Raw genomic sequence first — 17,239 nt, 5'->3', positions numbered from 1 at the left:
AGTTCTCAGATGATAGGGTCTATGTATATTTGACCTGGAGATGTAATAAAATTGACATAAAATGTATCCACACATTCATAAGAAATGGCAGTGCAATGGGTCTTATTTTCAGCTGCACTTCACCACAAAATTTTAATAAGGGATTTATCTGAATTTTCTTTCAATGACAGCTGTTGGAAGTGCTCTAAAACATGCTAGGTTTAGTGCTCTCCTAAATTTAGCAGTGGACATTGGTTTAAGTATTTGGTTGGTCGAAACAAAGTAGAGTAGATAAGATAATCTAACCAGAGTATGTGATAAAACAGTGAATGTATGTGGGTTTCATGTATACATTTGAGCTGTCTGCTGGAAGTCTTTGAAGGAAATGCTATGGTTCAGTTTTGTCTCGTAATATTGTGAAGTCTACAATAAAGTATTGCTTTTTATCCACCAAAGTTCTTAGAAAGAAGGGTGGGATGATAATAATAAAACAAGCCATTGTAGTACACCTGACTGGATTACCTTATTGTTCTTCCATTTTGATCTAAGATCCAAAAATTGCTTTATATCTTCTTAGCATCTTTATGACGAAAAGAACAGAGCAGAGATATGAATCTTATCCATAGATTTCCCATTCACATTTAAATCAAGAAAAACTAGTTTGACTTGTATTTCTTGAGTAGGATGAACACATTCTGAAACACTGTGATTATTAAAGGATCTACTTTCAGTAAAATAGTTTTAAGTGATGTTACTTAAAAGGCTGTGAACTTGCTAAAAAGCTTGCAAGTATGTATCCGAATTATCAGCCTAAATGCTGGAGGTGCGGTGACGAAGATGCAACATATTTTCACATATGGTGGACTTGTAAAAAGGTTAAGGCTTTCTGGATAAAAATTTGGTGGAATATGCAGAAGATTTTTAAGCAAAGGATAAAGTTTTGTCCGCAACTTTTTTTGTTGGGAATAATTACAGATGCTACAGTTGTGGACACTAAGTTGATGCTGAATTTAATTACGGCAGCAAGACTCTTAATAGGTCAGTATTGGAAGAAGGAGGAACTGCCGACTATAGAAGAATGGACTTTAAAGGTTTCCGACCTGGCAGAGATGGCAAAGATATCGGCTTATTTGAAAGATCACTCGCAAGAACGTTATATTATGGAGTGGAGAAAATGGATTGAGTATATCCAGAACAAATATGGGACTAAAAAGTTTCATGTAGCATTTGAATAAGTCTTCCTTTTTTTCTCTCTCTTTTTTTCTCTTTTTTTATATATTTTATATTAATAGTGTTAGTAGTTATCCTATATGAGCTAGAGAGTGATAGATTTTAGAATTTATGGTTGTTAGCATATGGATGTTTATGATTGTTCTTTTTGTTTTTTATACCTTGTACTTAGCTCTGGGAAGTGGGGGGGAGGGTTAGGGAGGGATAGGGGAGGGGTAGGGGGGACTGTTAAAGATAAAATGTATGATAAAACTTTTCAATAAAAAAAGGCTGTGAACTTGAAAATAGCAGAGGTTCTGCATGCAGAATGAGCTGTACTTACTTGGGAGTTTGTTCTTTGTGAAAAAGATGAGTGTCTATATTATTTGTCCTCTTTTAAGTGTTAAGCATATTGGAACTCTGTAACAATTTCCTGGCCTGGGCTCACAAACTAAGCAAATTGGCCTGGGTAGTAAGTCATCAAGGAATATTAAGACAAAACTATTGGCTAGCCCAGTGTTTCTCAACCTTAGCAATGTTAAGACATGTGGTCTTCAACTTCCAGATTTCCCCAACCAGCATGGGAAACTCCCAGATTTCCCCAGCCAGAATTCTGGAAATTGAAGTCCACACACCTTAAAATTACTAAGGTTGAGAAACACTTGGCTAGACTGAGAAGATGAAAATCCATGCCAGAAGAAGGCAATATCAAGCTACTTTATGGTTGCCAAGAGATTGACATGAGAGTGTCCCTGTAATCTCCAGGAGCCACTTTTTTCTTGAAGGAGACCATGCCTAAAATTAACACTGATAATTGACAGTGTAGACTTGCCTTCTCAGCAAATAATATGTGTAGACGCTGTGTTTAAAGGAAAGCATTCCAAATTTTATTCCCCTAATTCACATTGGAGATATGCCTCCATGCACTGCATAAACATATTGATAGGAATATTCATGAATGCACTCTAACCTAATCTGAGTATCTTCCTGCAGTTTTATAAAACCATCTTTTAAAAAAAGAGATGCAGTGCATTGTGGCAGATTACAGTGAGGAACAAATCCAAACAGTGTGGATGAGAATAATGAAATATGCTTTGTCAAAATCATTGTAATTAATACTAACCATAAAAAAGAATACAATGCCCTGAGGAATTCTCAATGATTTATAATTTGGGGGAGAAAAATATATTTGTAAATAATAAATATGCAGGAACTGTCATAACAGATTAGAATCGGCCAGATGTGAATTTGTTCAGTTGATTCTTCTAATAATAAATACAGTGTATCCAGATTGGACTGTGTATATATTTTTATATATATATATATATATATATATATATATATATATATATATATATATATATATATATATATATATATATATATATACACATACATACATATATATATATATATATACATACATATATATACATACATATATATACATATATACATATATATACATATATATATATATATATATATATATATATATATATATACACACACACACACACACACACACACACATACATACACACACACACACACGGCTGTTTACAGGGCAAATTAAAAAAATACAATATACAGATTAAAATACAATTAAATTAATAGCCCCAACACTTTAAAATTAAATTTAAAACCTTAAAAACCCCTCAGTCCAGGCCGGCCAGCTCAAATAGCCAGGTTTTTAGGTCCCAGCGAAACGAACGAAGGTTGGGGGCGATCAGGAGTTCCACCGGCAGCTGATTCCATAGGGCAGGCGTACCCACCAAGAATGCTCTCCCCCTGGGAATCACCCGCCGGCACTCCTTGACCGGCGGGACCCTGAGGAGGCCTTCCCTGTGGGAGCGCACAGGACGATGGGAAGTTGACGCTGGCAGCAGGTGCTCCCTAAGATAATCCGGACCCATGCCATTTAGGGCTTTATAGGTCATCACCAGCACCTTGAATAGACCCACATCTCCTTTTAAATTATCTTCACAAAGAAATTCATACTTTATTTTATATATATATTATTTATATATATACTGCTCAAAAAATAAAGGGAACACTTAACACAATGTACAGTATTTAATAGTAGGATGTCTTATTTTCTGTTCCTTTTATTTTTGAGCAGTATATATATATTATAGATACACACACACACACACACACACACACACATCAACCTGTGGAATTCATATTTTATTAAATAAATAAATGTGGAATGAAAGGTTTTTTGAAGGAAGAATTGAAAGTCTTTAAGATGCTTAAGTGCGGATTCCCTTTATATTGCTCCATTGCTCTGGTCTCATTCACTGTCCTGTGATATTGGTACTAATCCTCGAACTGCAAAATGAATATAAGTAGTGCTTGACTTATGACCATAAGGGTGTAAGTTATGATGGTCGTGTAATGGGTCACCATGTGACCAATCTGAGTTTACAACTTTTTTGTGATGGCCGTTAAATGAATCACCATGATCCTTCAGTAAATCCACACTTGTTAAGCAAGCCCATTGATCGCTATGAGACGTATTTGTCAAAAATCAGAAGTAAAGGCCAGTTTTAGGCAAAAATGTCATAAATCACAGTCACCTAATCACAGGTCATTGCCAAGGGTGTTAGATGTGGGCTGACTGCCAAGTGCCTGAAGTACGGTCACGTGACTGTGGGGGAGGGCATCCATCAGAATTCCAGAACTGGGTCATATGTACCTTTTGGAGATCTGTCATAATTTTGGTAACTAAGTGACTTATCCTACGTCGAGGACTACTTGCCCTGCTTCCAATGGATAAAGAAGTTCTGTGAGGATTAGAAGGAGCAAGCAAAACCAGTTGGAATGGCTTTAGGCACCATGGGGAAAGAAGAGAGTTTCTCTTTTCTCTTGAACCTGCTTGCAGAGTTTCTGTTCGGTATTCTGTCAGCATCGCTCACATATATGCCTCGAAGGAACTGTGTTCTTTCCTTTTCTAGAAATAGAGGTGACATTGCCTGATAATTTTAAAATCTGGGTCTTCCACTGGTTGTAATTAGGAAGGCATTAGAAGAAAAGCTGCATTAGAAGAAAAGGCTACCATACGAGGACAAATTATGCATTTTAAAGATCACTTGGAGGTGGAAGATACTTCCAATGTAATCTACCAGATCCTGTGTGTGGATTGCCTCCTCGACTATGCAGGACAGAAAGGAAGGAAGCTAACCACCAGATTGCAAGAACACAAGCGAGCGGTCAGAAGAGGAGGCCCAAACTCATTGGTAGCCTCACACTGCAAGCTACTAAGATAGTTGGATGAGAAGGAATAAAAACATCGTTAGACATAGGTAGGAATCCATTTGGAGACATAAGTACGAATTTGTAACAGTGCTAAAAATCCAGTATCTTCACCAACCTGCAGTGCACACTGTCTTCCGGCAGAGCTTGTTCAAGTGGCAAAAAAAAGTGTTCTATTTAGGATCAGGCAACCAGATATACCTTCAAAGACTTACTGGGGTGATTTAAATGATATTTGCAGATAACACACACACACACATACACGGACATATACACTTAAACTTATATACTGCTTCACAGTGCTTTACAGCCCTCTCTTAGCAGTTTACAGAGTCAACATATTGCCTCCAAGAATCTAGATCTTCATTTTACTGACCTTGGAAGTAGTGTGTGTGTGTGTGTGTGTGTGTGTGTGTAAATAAAAAATAATATATTGAAAAATTTGTGTGTGTGTACACACACGCACAAGCTATACAGGGGGTTTCTCAAGGCTTTGTGGACTTCTCATGAAACCACTCAGAGAGGTCATCCAGGGGTTTGGGCTTATGTGGATAACAAGCAGCTCTGCTTCTCATTTCCTTCAGCTAGTCCCAGGAGGCTGTAGAAATCTTGAAAAATACAGTAGTGGTTAAAAAAGTGAGAGAAGAAACTACATGATTAAAATAAACATGACAAAAAAAGAGGAGAGCTAAAAAGGACATTCTTATAGTGTCCATTTAATATCAATAAAGAATTATTTCAGTTCTTAAATTCCTTTGACTTAATCCAGACATGAGAGAAAGACTGTGGGTGGAGAAAGATAGGTAGGTATGTGGGGATGAGTCATCACAGAGCCTGAATTGTAGACTGTATGATAAAAACACAGTGAAGAGTTTGCTTGGAACTACTACAAGCTATGATAGTGCAGGTAGCATCAATTGCCATTTTTTTTTAGCAGTGGCTTATTTGTCAGCTGTATGAAACTTGATAAAGTCAGATTAGAGTAAATGTCAGTGGAGAGTCTCAATGAACATTTCATGGTTGTCCCAAAGAAGCGTTTTTCAAAAGGCAACTGGACTTTCTTGGTTTTTTTTTCTTTGAAAACATTTTGCTTTTCATCCAAGAACCTTCTTAGAGTTCTAACTAACTGGTGGGGAATGGAAGGATTTATATCAGACATGTCAAACACAAGGCCCGTGAAGTGGTTTCATGCGGCCCGCAAAGCCATCCTGGAAACAGTGAGGGAACGGCCCCCGCTGCCTTGGCCCTGGCCCAGAGACCCTCAGATCTGTCCCAGTCCTGCCCAGGCCCCCATAGGCACCCTTGATGCGAATGATGTAGAGCTGGCCATGCCCACCCAGTAGGCCATACGCACTTTAGCCACGCCCACCCAGTAGGCCACGCCCACCCAAGCCACACCCACCCGCCCCCCTGAGGGCAACCGCAATGCTGATGCGGCCCTCAATGAAATTGAGTTTGACACCCCTGATTTATATTGTTTGCAGTCAGCCTGTCCTTAGCACTCTGAGAGTGGTTGAAGCCACCTGGGAGTTGATCTATATCTGTGGTGGCGAACCTATGGCACGGGTGCCATAGGTGGCACGCAGAGCCCTCTCTGTGGGCACACGCGCCATTGCCCCAGTCCTAGGCCTTCAGCTGGATCTTATAAAACCTTTTCGCTTTAGGCCTGCGCCGCCGTGTGCAAAAAAAAAAGGTTCAATCAATCAATCAATCAATCGATTTCAACTTCTCGTGGGGAAAAAAAGTTCTTGCAAAGTTGGAATTGATTGAACTTTTTAGTCCCACCCAGTCTGTTGTTACCACTGCAGCCATGCACACCCAATGGGCCATGCCCACCCAATGGGCCACACCCACCCAAATGGCCACGCCCACCCGGTACCCAATGATACATAAGTGGGTTTTGGGTTGCAGTTTGGGCACTCGGTCTCTAAAGGGTTCGCCATCACTGATCTATATCATCAGAGTCACCTGAATGAGAATGCAGAAGAGTGTGGATCCTTCTTGGGACTGAGTTGTAAACAGGAGATAGATGATGGTGTATCCCTTCCCCTCTGTTGAGGGAGGGCTGTTCAATTTTGCTTTGAATCACTGGGCAAGACAATAAAAAATAATTTATAAAACCAATGAACAAGCACAGCATATTACATTTACTTAATAGTAACTTGAATACTCCCCATAGTTATAAAAAAAATGGTTGGAACATTGGACAATTCAAAACATCTGGATCAGACATGTCAAACCCGCCAGCAGTGGGGTGGGTGTGGCTTCCGGTGACACGTCCGGCCCGTGGGCCGGGAGTTTGACACCCCTGATCTGGACAGTTTATAAGGCCTGTAGTAAATTCTCTCTTCTCTCTCTCAGCAATGTCAGGGATCGCTTATTGGCAGGGATAGCCCTAAGAATGGAGGCCTGAAGGAAGATACCAAAGGTCCTTCAAGTAATTTGCAATTAAACTGCTTAGGGCAGAGGTAGGCAACCTTGGCTCTTTTATGACTCGTGGACTTCAACTCCCAGAATTCCTGAGCCAGTATGGCTCAGCATGGAAACATCACCCTTTCCCCTCAGCATGGCTAGCTCAGGAATTCTGGGAGTTGAAGTCCACGAGTCATAAAAGAGCCAAGGTTGCCTACCTCTGGCTTAGGGCTTTAAAATTCATAACCAGCCCTTTAACTGTGGCAGCTCAGTCCTATATACCAAGGGTCCCCAACCCCTGGGCCACAGCCCACTATGGTGGACAAGCACAAGGAGTGGAAAAGCGTGTATGCTTGCGCTTGTCTGCTGCTCGTGTGGAACCATCCCCTGTTCCTACACCCGCCAGTTTACAAAAAAGGAAAGGTTGAGTAACTCTGCTATATACACAGTATAACACAGAGGAGTTTATATTTGGGGTTCACATAGTGTTTGACTGTATGCTTATTTGGGCACAAAGAGGAAATATAAGTTCTTCTATACCCTAAAAACTAAAATGCAGCTTTCCTTCCATAGCCTAATGAAAACAAATCTTTCAGCAAACAACAGTATCTGCAAGCACGAGCAGAGTGTGCCTTGAGATGCAATTTATTCTAATATAAAATAGATCTGGTCAGCACCACAATAATCATTAAAGACTGCCTGGTTGTGCCACGCTTGAAGGCAGTTCCTGTTATTTGGGAAATTCTTCTAGAATGAAATACGCAACAACTTTGCTATATTTAAAGCACATGTTGAAATTACTTTGGATTCACATTGGGGTTTGGTAGGGCATGGCAGTGCAGTTGAAAAAGTCAAGGAAGGAGCCCTAGGCATGTCACTGGAGGAAAGGTGGGAATTATGTCAAATAAATGCAGCCATTTTATCTGTGCGATTACTGTATTCTGCCTATATTTTTTCCTGTTTATTTCAGATTACAACAGCTTTTAATTGAAGGTGCTTTATGTGACAGACAGTAACTAAATATTCCTTCATCTTTTGAAATACAATAGCCCCTTTCTTATCAAAAGTTTCCCCATTTTAGTGAGACATGCACATTCTTTAGTAGGTAGAAAACATATCAGACAGCCGTTCTTTGAAGCACAAAGCAATATCATACCTGAAAAGTCTTTTCATGCCATGCATCAAATTTAAGGACAAAATCATTTTAGGCCCAAAGCAGTTTCACCTATTGCATGTCTATGATTTCCAAGAATTTGACTTGTTTCCTGTATTACAGAAAGATCATAAACGTTATGATCTTCTGTCCCTGGGAGTCTGTTTTGCTTCTTAGCTGGTTTGACCTTTCTAGAATGGGATGTTACGGACAGACGGTGCTGCCATTGGTGGTGACTTGAATTGTATTAACTAATTTGACTTGTTTGACTAATTAAATACTGATACAGAATTAAGTAATATCAGGGAGTTGTAACAAGGATTTATCAATTTTCTATTAATGAAAAATTTGCTGAGTAAACCAGCTCTTCACGATCTGTCTAATAAAACTGATTTTTCTGTAGACATTTAGCACAAAGCTTTAATGTTTACTCTAGTTAGGAGAGCTAGTAACACAATCAATGTTGTCTTTTGTTGTAGGTTAACTTCTGGTTTGTTTTTAAAATTTTAGATATGGGAAAATTGTATCTACGAAAGCTATTTTGGATAAAACAACAAACAAATGCAAAGGTATGTTCATTCTCAATTCCTTTTTCAACTTCGATTTTAAAATCACTGTAATTATTATTATTTCCCCTTTTTAATGTATGGTAGCTTTGCATTACATTGAACCATTTCTCCTTACCACAGTTGCAACATACACTTTGGGTTTTATCTCTCAGGTAATGTCACCAACAACGTCCACAAAGGCAAACCTTTTCAGTTGTTGTTCCCCTCTGGAGTGACATTCTCCCCAAGAGCCATATAGCTCCAAGCTTGCTGAGTTTTAGGGTGGCCATCAGAATCTTCTTATTCCAATAAGCCTTAGGGTTGAATATGAAGAGGTACTTCTATTAATAGCATTATGTTGTTCCTTGAATAATAAGTAATGACCAATTCTCTGGTTATTTTATCTTCTTATATGTTCTGATTTTATTTACAAAGCTGCCAAGAGTCAGCAAAAAATGGGCTATAAGGGCAATAGATAAATATTTTTTTAAAAATACTAAAACTCACATGGATGCTTATGATGACTCCAGTCAGAGTTAACAGGCGTGCCACTGTGTGGCATTGAGCCTCTGTTTCCGAAAAGAAAGGGGAGTTTGAACATGAATTTTCCTTGCCTGCTGAGATGAGTACCATTTGACTATACAAAGTATCCAGAAAGATTACACATTGTGTAAATTGGCTTTATTAATTAGAATGGGTGAGTGTTAAGTAGTTCTTAATTGCATGTTCCAGTCCCCTAATTGTGTTTGTGTTCTGTTCGTTTGGAATATAATGGAGAGAGGGTGAAAGGGTTTCATTTTCACTGGCATAATTATAGGTAGGAAAAATAATAAACTTCTTTCTCTGAGACACTGAGTACATTAATTTGGTTTGGTGACCTTCAGAATTCACTGTGATTATGATTAGATCACTTCCTCACAAAATCAGTAGTAAGTAGAATACAATGTGAAACAGTCACATACTGAGTTTTAGTCCTACTTTCCAAAAGCAGATGAATGCTTTCTAATCAGGAAAATTCAGCCCAGTCAGTTTTTCCATAGTATGCAAGTGGATTTTAACCTCAAGAGACCTATTTATCTAAAACTTGTATTTTTCCATATTGTATTTTTTGTTCTAGATTCATAATTAATGTTAGAAGCATTTGTTGAAAGATGTACATAGAAGTAAAAAGATGGTGCTTAAATTAACTGCAGTCCTGTACCAACATATCTAAATTCATTAGAACCTTACGTAGTAGAGTGTTGTACATATTTGCTGTTTCTCTCCCCTCCAGAATTTACTGTACAGCATATTCTAGTTTTCTAAATGTTTACACATGGTATATTGTTGTGTTTTTTTTAAAGTATCTTATTTTGAGCAGTGGGGTAGAACTAGCATTGACAGGTGTAAGTTTGCATTAATCTAAATGTCCTTTTTAGGGTGGGCTGAATGGGCTAAGGATCATTCTGGTCCCAAAGGACCTCTAGAGCTACATGAGATATACTTCTTCTCCTGCTTGGCCTTCCCAAGTTCTGAGTTTTTGAACTCAGAAAATGCTGAGCCTGGAGACCATTGCAAAAAGCAGGAGATATATTTTTTTTCTCTGCACACAGCTTTAGAGGGGAAAATGAAAATAATAAATCAGAAAGAATCAAGACAGAACATTTGTCAAATATAATTTCCCATATAAAAGAAGTTATTCAGCTGTGCCTTGTTTCATGTTGCACATCAGAAATGAAATCACATAGCCTTGTGTTAATTTTTGTAATTGTAATCTTGTTACTCATCATAATCAACACAATATAATCATAGTCAAGATACTCTCTCTGTTTAAATGTCTTAATATAGCAAATATTCCACCTTTCCTCTGTTTTGCCTATCTAATCTGAGAATTAGATGCCTCTTCAAATTCTCAACTATATTGAAAACAGCATATTTAGACTTATTAACTATACAAGGCAAATTATTAGGGTAGTACCTGTTCCCCAAAACTAAACTAGTTTATTTTATAGACTAATATAATCAATATATGGCCAGTAACAGGTTTGGGTGAAAAAGTTACTGTGTTCCACCCAATCCACAAATCAATCAAATCAAATCTTTATTAAAGTCAAATTCAATCCCTGGATATTTTTTTTTAAAAAAACTTAAATATGCACTCTTACTTAATATTAATTAATTGCATATAGCTAAAGGGTTGATCTTTTTTGTAGGAAGAATGGTTCTTTCTCTTGGCAAAGTGTTTAGAGATCCACTGCAGTTTCCTTGCTAAATTATGTGGGGAGTGGCACAGTGGTGGGCTTCCGGAAGTCAGTTCTGGGCCTGGCCAACAAAAGCTAGCTACCAGTTCTGCCGAAGTGGTGCAAACTGGCTGAATCCCACCACTGGAGTGTCATAGTTGTTGTGGCATAGTCTTGTCTTCCTTTCCATTGTAGCTCCTACCTCTCCCATATTACAGGTAGTCCTCGACTTACTACAATTGAGGCCAAAATTTTTGTTGCTAAGTGACACAATTGTTAAGTGAATTTTGCATTAGCTTATAACCTTTCTTGCCACAGTTGTTAAGTGAATCACTGCACTTGTTAAGTTAGTAACGTGGTTGTTAAGTGAATCTGGCTTCCCCCATTGACTTTGCTTGTTAGAAAGTTACAAAAAGTGATCACATGACCTCAAGACACTGTAACCATTATAAACATGAGTCAGTTGCCAAGCATCTGAATTTTGATCACATGACTATGGGTTTAATGCAGTGGTTGTAAGTGTGAAAAACGGTCATGCCATTTTTTTTCAGTGCCATTGCAACTTTGAATTGTCACCAAAGGAACTGTTGTAAGTCGAGGACTACCTGTACTCTAGAGCAGACATGTCAAACACAAGGCCCGGGGGCCGGATCCGGCCCGCGAAGTGGTTTCATGTGGCCCGCGAAGCCATCCTGGAAACAGTGAGGGAACGGCCCCCACTGCCTTGGCCCTGGCCCAGAGACCCTCCTTCTGCCAGAGACCCTCAGATCTGTCCCACTCCTGCCCAGGCCCCCATAGGCACCCTTGATGCGAACGATGTAGAGCTGGCCACGCCCACCCAGTAGGCCACACCCACCCGGCCCCCTGAGGGGAACCGCAATGCTGATGCGGCCCTCAATGAAATTGAGTTTGACACCCCTGCTCTAGAGGGTCCCTCAAGAATACAAAGGGTGTGTAAATCTAGTCAGCAAAAAACTATTCACTTCCTCACACAACGAACATAGTTATAGACTGTAAATTCCATGCTGTAATCCCTTGATGCAGTATCAGAGGGGCTCTAGTTATAAAGTCATTGTACAGTCACCTGTTTTTGTACATATTGATAAAATTACATTTTGGACCTTGACAGTTTTCATATTTAAGGTCATTTTGTAATAAAAATGATTTCTGTACAAAGATCTGATTTTTTTAAAAAAAAATTAAAACACATTCTTTTATTTGTACCCTTCCCCAGTCACTTATTTCAAATTAAACTTGGACTGTTGGAAAGTTTTTGAACTATTTCTACCACATTTACTACTTCAATAGAACTATAAGCCCATTAAACATGTTATATGAGATATTAAACTTGGGCTGGATTTAAACCTATGAAAAATTAATATTATTGATGAATAGCAATACTTATTCTTTCTCCCAACTTGTAATATTTTATTTAATTCAGTTTGAATGCTGCCTAATTCTTACCTTAAGAGTCCTGAAAATCCTTTTCTGAAATGTGAATACAGGAAATCCCAAATACTCTTAGTACCACTACTACATATAAGAGGTGATAGTCATTTAATTTAGTATACATGTGGTCCAGATATCATCTCTCGTTAGATGTACTGAATTTCCTGTTCAGATTTTGACCAGCTCTATTCAGCCTTCAACTTTGCCCAATTCGTGCTATATTTTGTGAAGACACAAATGCATGTTTTTTTGTAATGATACTGCAGTGCATAACAGGACAACAAGGAACTTAGCACAAATAAATCTTAGCCATTTTCTTCAGGAGGAGGAGGAGATGTCACCATTTCAGCTTATGAAATGTCAATAGTATATTCAGTGGATGAGTAATGAAAGTATATACTCATAAAAATGGAGACTGAAGAATAGCTGTACATATGGTAATCAATGAAAGCGTGATTATAAATATTCTGTAGTGAATGGAATATGCTGCAATAAATAAACCGTGGCATCCAGATAGACATCTCAAGACATGATTTTCAAATTAACTTTTCATTTAGTTGTAACTTACATTAGTGATTTATAGTAAGATTGGGATTCAGGAAGCTATTTCATAGGCAGTTCCGGTTCTGTCATCGCACAGACTAAGGTATAAGCACACTTGAACTAAATCTGAGATTACTCTGTGTTATAAATATACCAGAATTAATTATTGTTATTCTTTTGCTAACACAAAGTATTAAACTAGCACATATGACTAGGCTTATAGCATGACTGCTTGCTTTATTTTAAAAGTTTACATGATTAATCTGCCTTTATAAATTGTAGCATAAAAAGAAATAAAAATAAACTATACTTTTATTAAGCCCAAGAAAATATTCAATTGCTTACACTATCCACACTATACTTATTTCTTTCTTATACATACATGGTTTGACCTTTTGATCTTCTTAACTTTAAGCATTTTTTGTTTTTTACTAAAACAGATTTGGTTATAATATTGGTTTAATATTAGTTTCCTAACTAGCATCAGAACCTGATTATATTAAACTGACAGTAAATAGAAGTCTTATATTTTGGTGTCATGGGAAGCTAATTAAAAGCTTTCATAAGAAAACTCAATAGACAGACCCAGTACTTACTGAGAAGAAGAAACTTATTTTAGTGAGTGACTAGCAAAATAAAATGTATTACAACACATACAACTATGACTGCAGTAAAAAAATAGAACATAAAATTACAAACATTAAACCTAAGTCTAATCTAAATAACTAAACCTAAAAGGAATCTTTTATGTTAATAGATTTAAATTAATGTTTATGTTAATGCAACAAAAATGCTGACAGTAGACTATGAATGATTAGTTACAGTTAAATAAGCTAAAATATAGAGTAATAAAACCATGAATATAAAATACTAGTCTGCTCTCAAAAATAATTGTGCAATTATTCCCTTTCATTGTTTGCAGGTAATATAATAGTATTTAGCAATTTTTATAGAGACTAGCAATTCGTTGAGACAATAAATACCTGAAATAAAATCAATCTGGATGGCCTGAATAATTAGATACTAACCATATCAAATAGCATGTACAAATAGGCTGATAAAATGGAGAATATGGAAGAAACTGGGCAGTGGTTTCAATATGACCTTTCCACATGCAAAGCCATTTATGAATAGGAATTTTCTTATGCCTCTTTCCCAAGACAGCTGCAGGCAAAACATTAAATTGTGCTAATATCATAGTTATTTTTTGGATATTTCAATATGTCTCAATTTCCTGGCTATATTTCAATATGTCTCAATTTTGGATATTTCAATATGTCTCAATTTCCTGGCTAAACTATGGTTAACTATTAACTATGGTTAAAGGGTTAAGCATCTAGGTAGACCACTACTGGCCCATAGGACTGAGCTTCCTAGTTTTCTGTATCTATCCACCCTATTTTAGCTTTGGTTTGACCAAAGCTAAGGCTAGTAAGGCTCCCAGAGAGTAGTCACGGTGATTCAGCTCATGTAAGATAGAGTTTTTCCATTTGCTGATAAATTTATCAGAAATCAGAGGGATTAGACCAGGGCTTTTCAACCAGTGGTACGGGTACCACTTGTGGTACATTGGCAGGTGGTACGCGACCATCCTAGAAAAGTGGTAGTGGGGGAGGGGAATGAGCTGAACCGGTGGCAGCACCGCATAAGCCTGAGCAAGAGATGGCTGGAGCTGCAGGGCTGTAAGGGCTCAGTGGAAGCGCCAGGATCAGTGCCACTTTCCAGCTGATCGGTGCTTCTTTGGGGCTGTCAGGGTCTTTTGATTTACATTCAGATGCTTGGCAACTGATTCATATTTATGACGGTCAGTGTCCCAGGGTCATGTGCAGTGACCAAAACCTGCTGCAACCACCCAGCAGATGGGAATAAAAACTAAACACCGCCCCCCAGCCCCACTGCCAATCCTCAACAGAAATGCTCACAACAATGAAAACCTCGGACAGGAGGAAGAGTGCCGCCAGGCCGCCAGGCAGGTGTCTTGCTCGGCTGTGGCTTGGGGTGCACTTTTTTCAGTGCCATTGTAACTTTGAACAGTCACTAAGCAAACTGTTGTAAGTCGAGGACTACAACACTTTCCCCCCCCTTTTTTTTTTTTGGTCATCAAGTTTTTGACACCTTGCTAGGCAACGGGGGGGGGGGTACTCAGATGTTGCCATATCCTAAAAGTGGTACAATGGGTGAAAAGGTTGAAAAGCCCTAGATTAGACCACTACTATATAATCAGTAGCTCAGGGTATCATTATTGTATCAATCCTGAGTATAACAGTTTCTAGCTGGAGAATATATTGGGTATACATTGTGGTACCTGGAAAATATTTCTCAAAAACATGCTGAAGGAATTCCATCAGTGGTATGTTTTTATAGGTCATATATGTGCACCATTCAGAAGACTCAGAAGTACTTTGGTTCTATCTGTTCTTGCCCCAAAATCTATATACGAAGGTGAAATAAGTTTAAGGCCTGCATGATTATTTATAAGCTTCTAAGAAAACTAGGATGTGGCAGAACCAGCTTCAGATCTTCGATTCAGGCATGACATTTGCTGAATGGCATTCAATAAAACCTCCTGTAATTTCTAATGAGATCATTAGAAAATAAAATAAAATATTCATTTATTGTAATAAGCCTCCAATTCTGTACCTTTAAGTAGAATGAAAAGTGAACGTTTCTTATTAAACATTTTTTTAAAAATTTTAGGTTATGGTTTTGTGGACTTTGATAGTCCAGCTGCAGCTCAGAAAGCCGTATCTGCTCTGAAGGCCACTGGAGTTCAAGCACAGATGGCAAAGGTAAGATAATGTACTAGCGAAATATCAGTGTGTGGCATTGGTACAACCTAAATAGTACCTAAAGAAGAGAGAAGACTGTATTTAAAGCAATCATTGCACTATTCCATTGTCCATCTGTCTTCAATCAGGCTGTCCCTTTATAAAACCTGGAAGCAAGCTGTTAAGACTTGGTGTGTTTCAACGTAATTTTATTAGGCTCCTGTGTTAATTTGTTTAACTTGATCTAAAGCAGTGTTCCAAACCATAGCAATTTTCAGCTGTGTCCGGTTCAATACCCAGAATTCTCCATAATTTGTAGAAATTGCCTTGATGGATAAATGTTGATCTGTAGCCATATAAACTTTCCCTTACAACAATATATTTCTTAAATAAAAAAACATCGTTAGGGATAATAGTTCAAATTGTGTTTGAGTTGAACTGCTGTACAAATGTTTAACCCTATTTTGTTATTTTTAAAAATAAGGCAGTGAATATACATAAAACTGGCCCCAAAGTCACCCAGATGGCTTTCATGCCTAAATCAGGACTAGAACTCAAAGTCTCCTAGGCTGTAGCCTGGTGCCCAAACCATAGACTACTAGCTGAATAAATTAAATTGTAATTTTAAATTTAAAATGGAAACTTTCTGCATGCTTATTGAAGGACCTCTGAAGTGAACCAACCATTTAGACTGGTAATAACAGACCTCAGTGAACTCAGCAATGCTAACTTCCAAAGACAAATGTATAGTATTGTGCAGTAAATTGAGTGTCTCATGTATACCTCTACTTACAGAGCAAAGTATTATCCTTGGAAATGTTCTACTTGAGATGATTTGATTTTGTAACCTTGGACCTATAGTTCTTGATACTGTGACTGCTGTAAATAAATTAAATGTTCTCTCTCAGAAACTATTTACCGTAATTGGCAGGTTGTCTGTCTGGGAAAAAAAACTTCTTTTTCTTTTCTCTGTTTTGTCTTCAACAAAAAGTTGAAAAGAATTGTTGCAAAGCTGGCCTTATTTGTTCAGAAGTAGCATAATTTCTTCTAAGTTTATATTGGGAATAAATAAACATAATTTAAAGTTTCACTGCTACTATTTCAAAATGATGTCTATAGGTCAGGGGTCGGCAACCTCGGCTCTTTTATGACTCATGGACTTCAACTCCCAGAATTGCTGACTCAGGAATTCTGGGAGTTGAAGTCCATGAGTCATAAAAGAGCCGAGGTTGCCTACCTCTGCTATAGGTAATTTCTCACTAGTCCTTTACCAAGTCTTCCAGTGTTACATAGCTATCATAAGGCCCAGCTTTCTTCAAAGAGAGCTTTTTTAATACTTCAAATTACAAGCATGAGGAGAAGCTTGTTCTGGATCAGGCTACAGTGGTAGGAGAAAATATTACAGTACATTGCAAATCCCAATGAGCCTTCTCATCACCAGTTTTAGGAAGGGGAGAAAAATTGATGCATGCAGTATATTAAAGATAATATGTAGATAGTCCAATACAAGATGTTGGAAGCAAGCATTTGCCAAAGATCCTGAAGGCTATTTTTTTACTTGTAGTCACTCTTACCTGTTCCATAAATGGTGAAGGGGCATATGAAGAAAGAGATTATGTTGCGAGCCTTGAATTGCCCATACTATTTCATTAGAGCTGATGTACATTGAATCCCTTGTTGATAATGGCAGGCAAGTCCATA

At 37.9% G+C, this 17,239-nt stretch overlaps 1 protein-coding gene across 5 annotated transcripts in view; it reads left to right on the top strand.

Moving 5' to 3' along the window:
- The window catches only part of RBMS1 (RNA binding motif single stranded interacting protein 1), a 138,169-nt gene that overhangs the window by 86,683 nt on the left and 34,247 nt on the right, over window positions 1-17,239 (top strand). For all 5 annotated transcript variants that reach the window (XR_014493427.1, XR_014493428.1, XM_083370712.1 and 2 more), the window contains exons 3-4: window positions 8,522-8,580; window positions 15,468-15,559. Coding sequence is in view for 3 of the 5 variants with exons in the window: in XM_083370712.1 (XP_083226838.1) it covers window positions 8,522-8,580; window positions 15,468-15,559 (151 nt within the window). In the remaining 2 variants the exon portion in view is untranslated. The remainder of the gene's footprint in view (window positions 1-8,521; window positions 8,581-15,467; window positions 15,560-17,239) is intronic.

The sequence above is a fragment of the Vipera ursinii genome, assembly GCF_947247035.1.
Source record: "Vipera ursinii genome assembly, chromosome: 1".
In the NCBI taxonomy this organism is placed as follows: domain Eukaryota; kingdom Metazoa; phylum Chordata; class Lepidosauria; order Squamata; family Viperidae; genus Vipera; species Vipera ursinii.
Note: the sequence above shows the minus strand (reverse complement) of the source record. Positions and strands in the feature narration are given on the sequence as shown.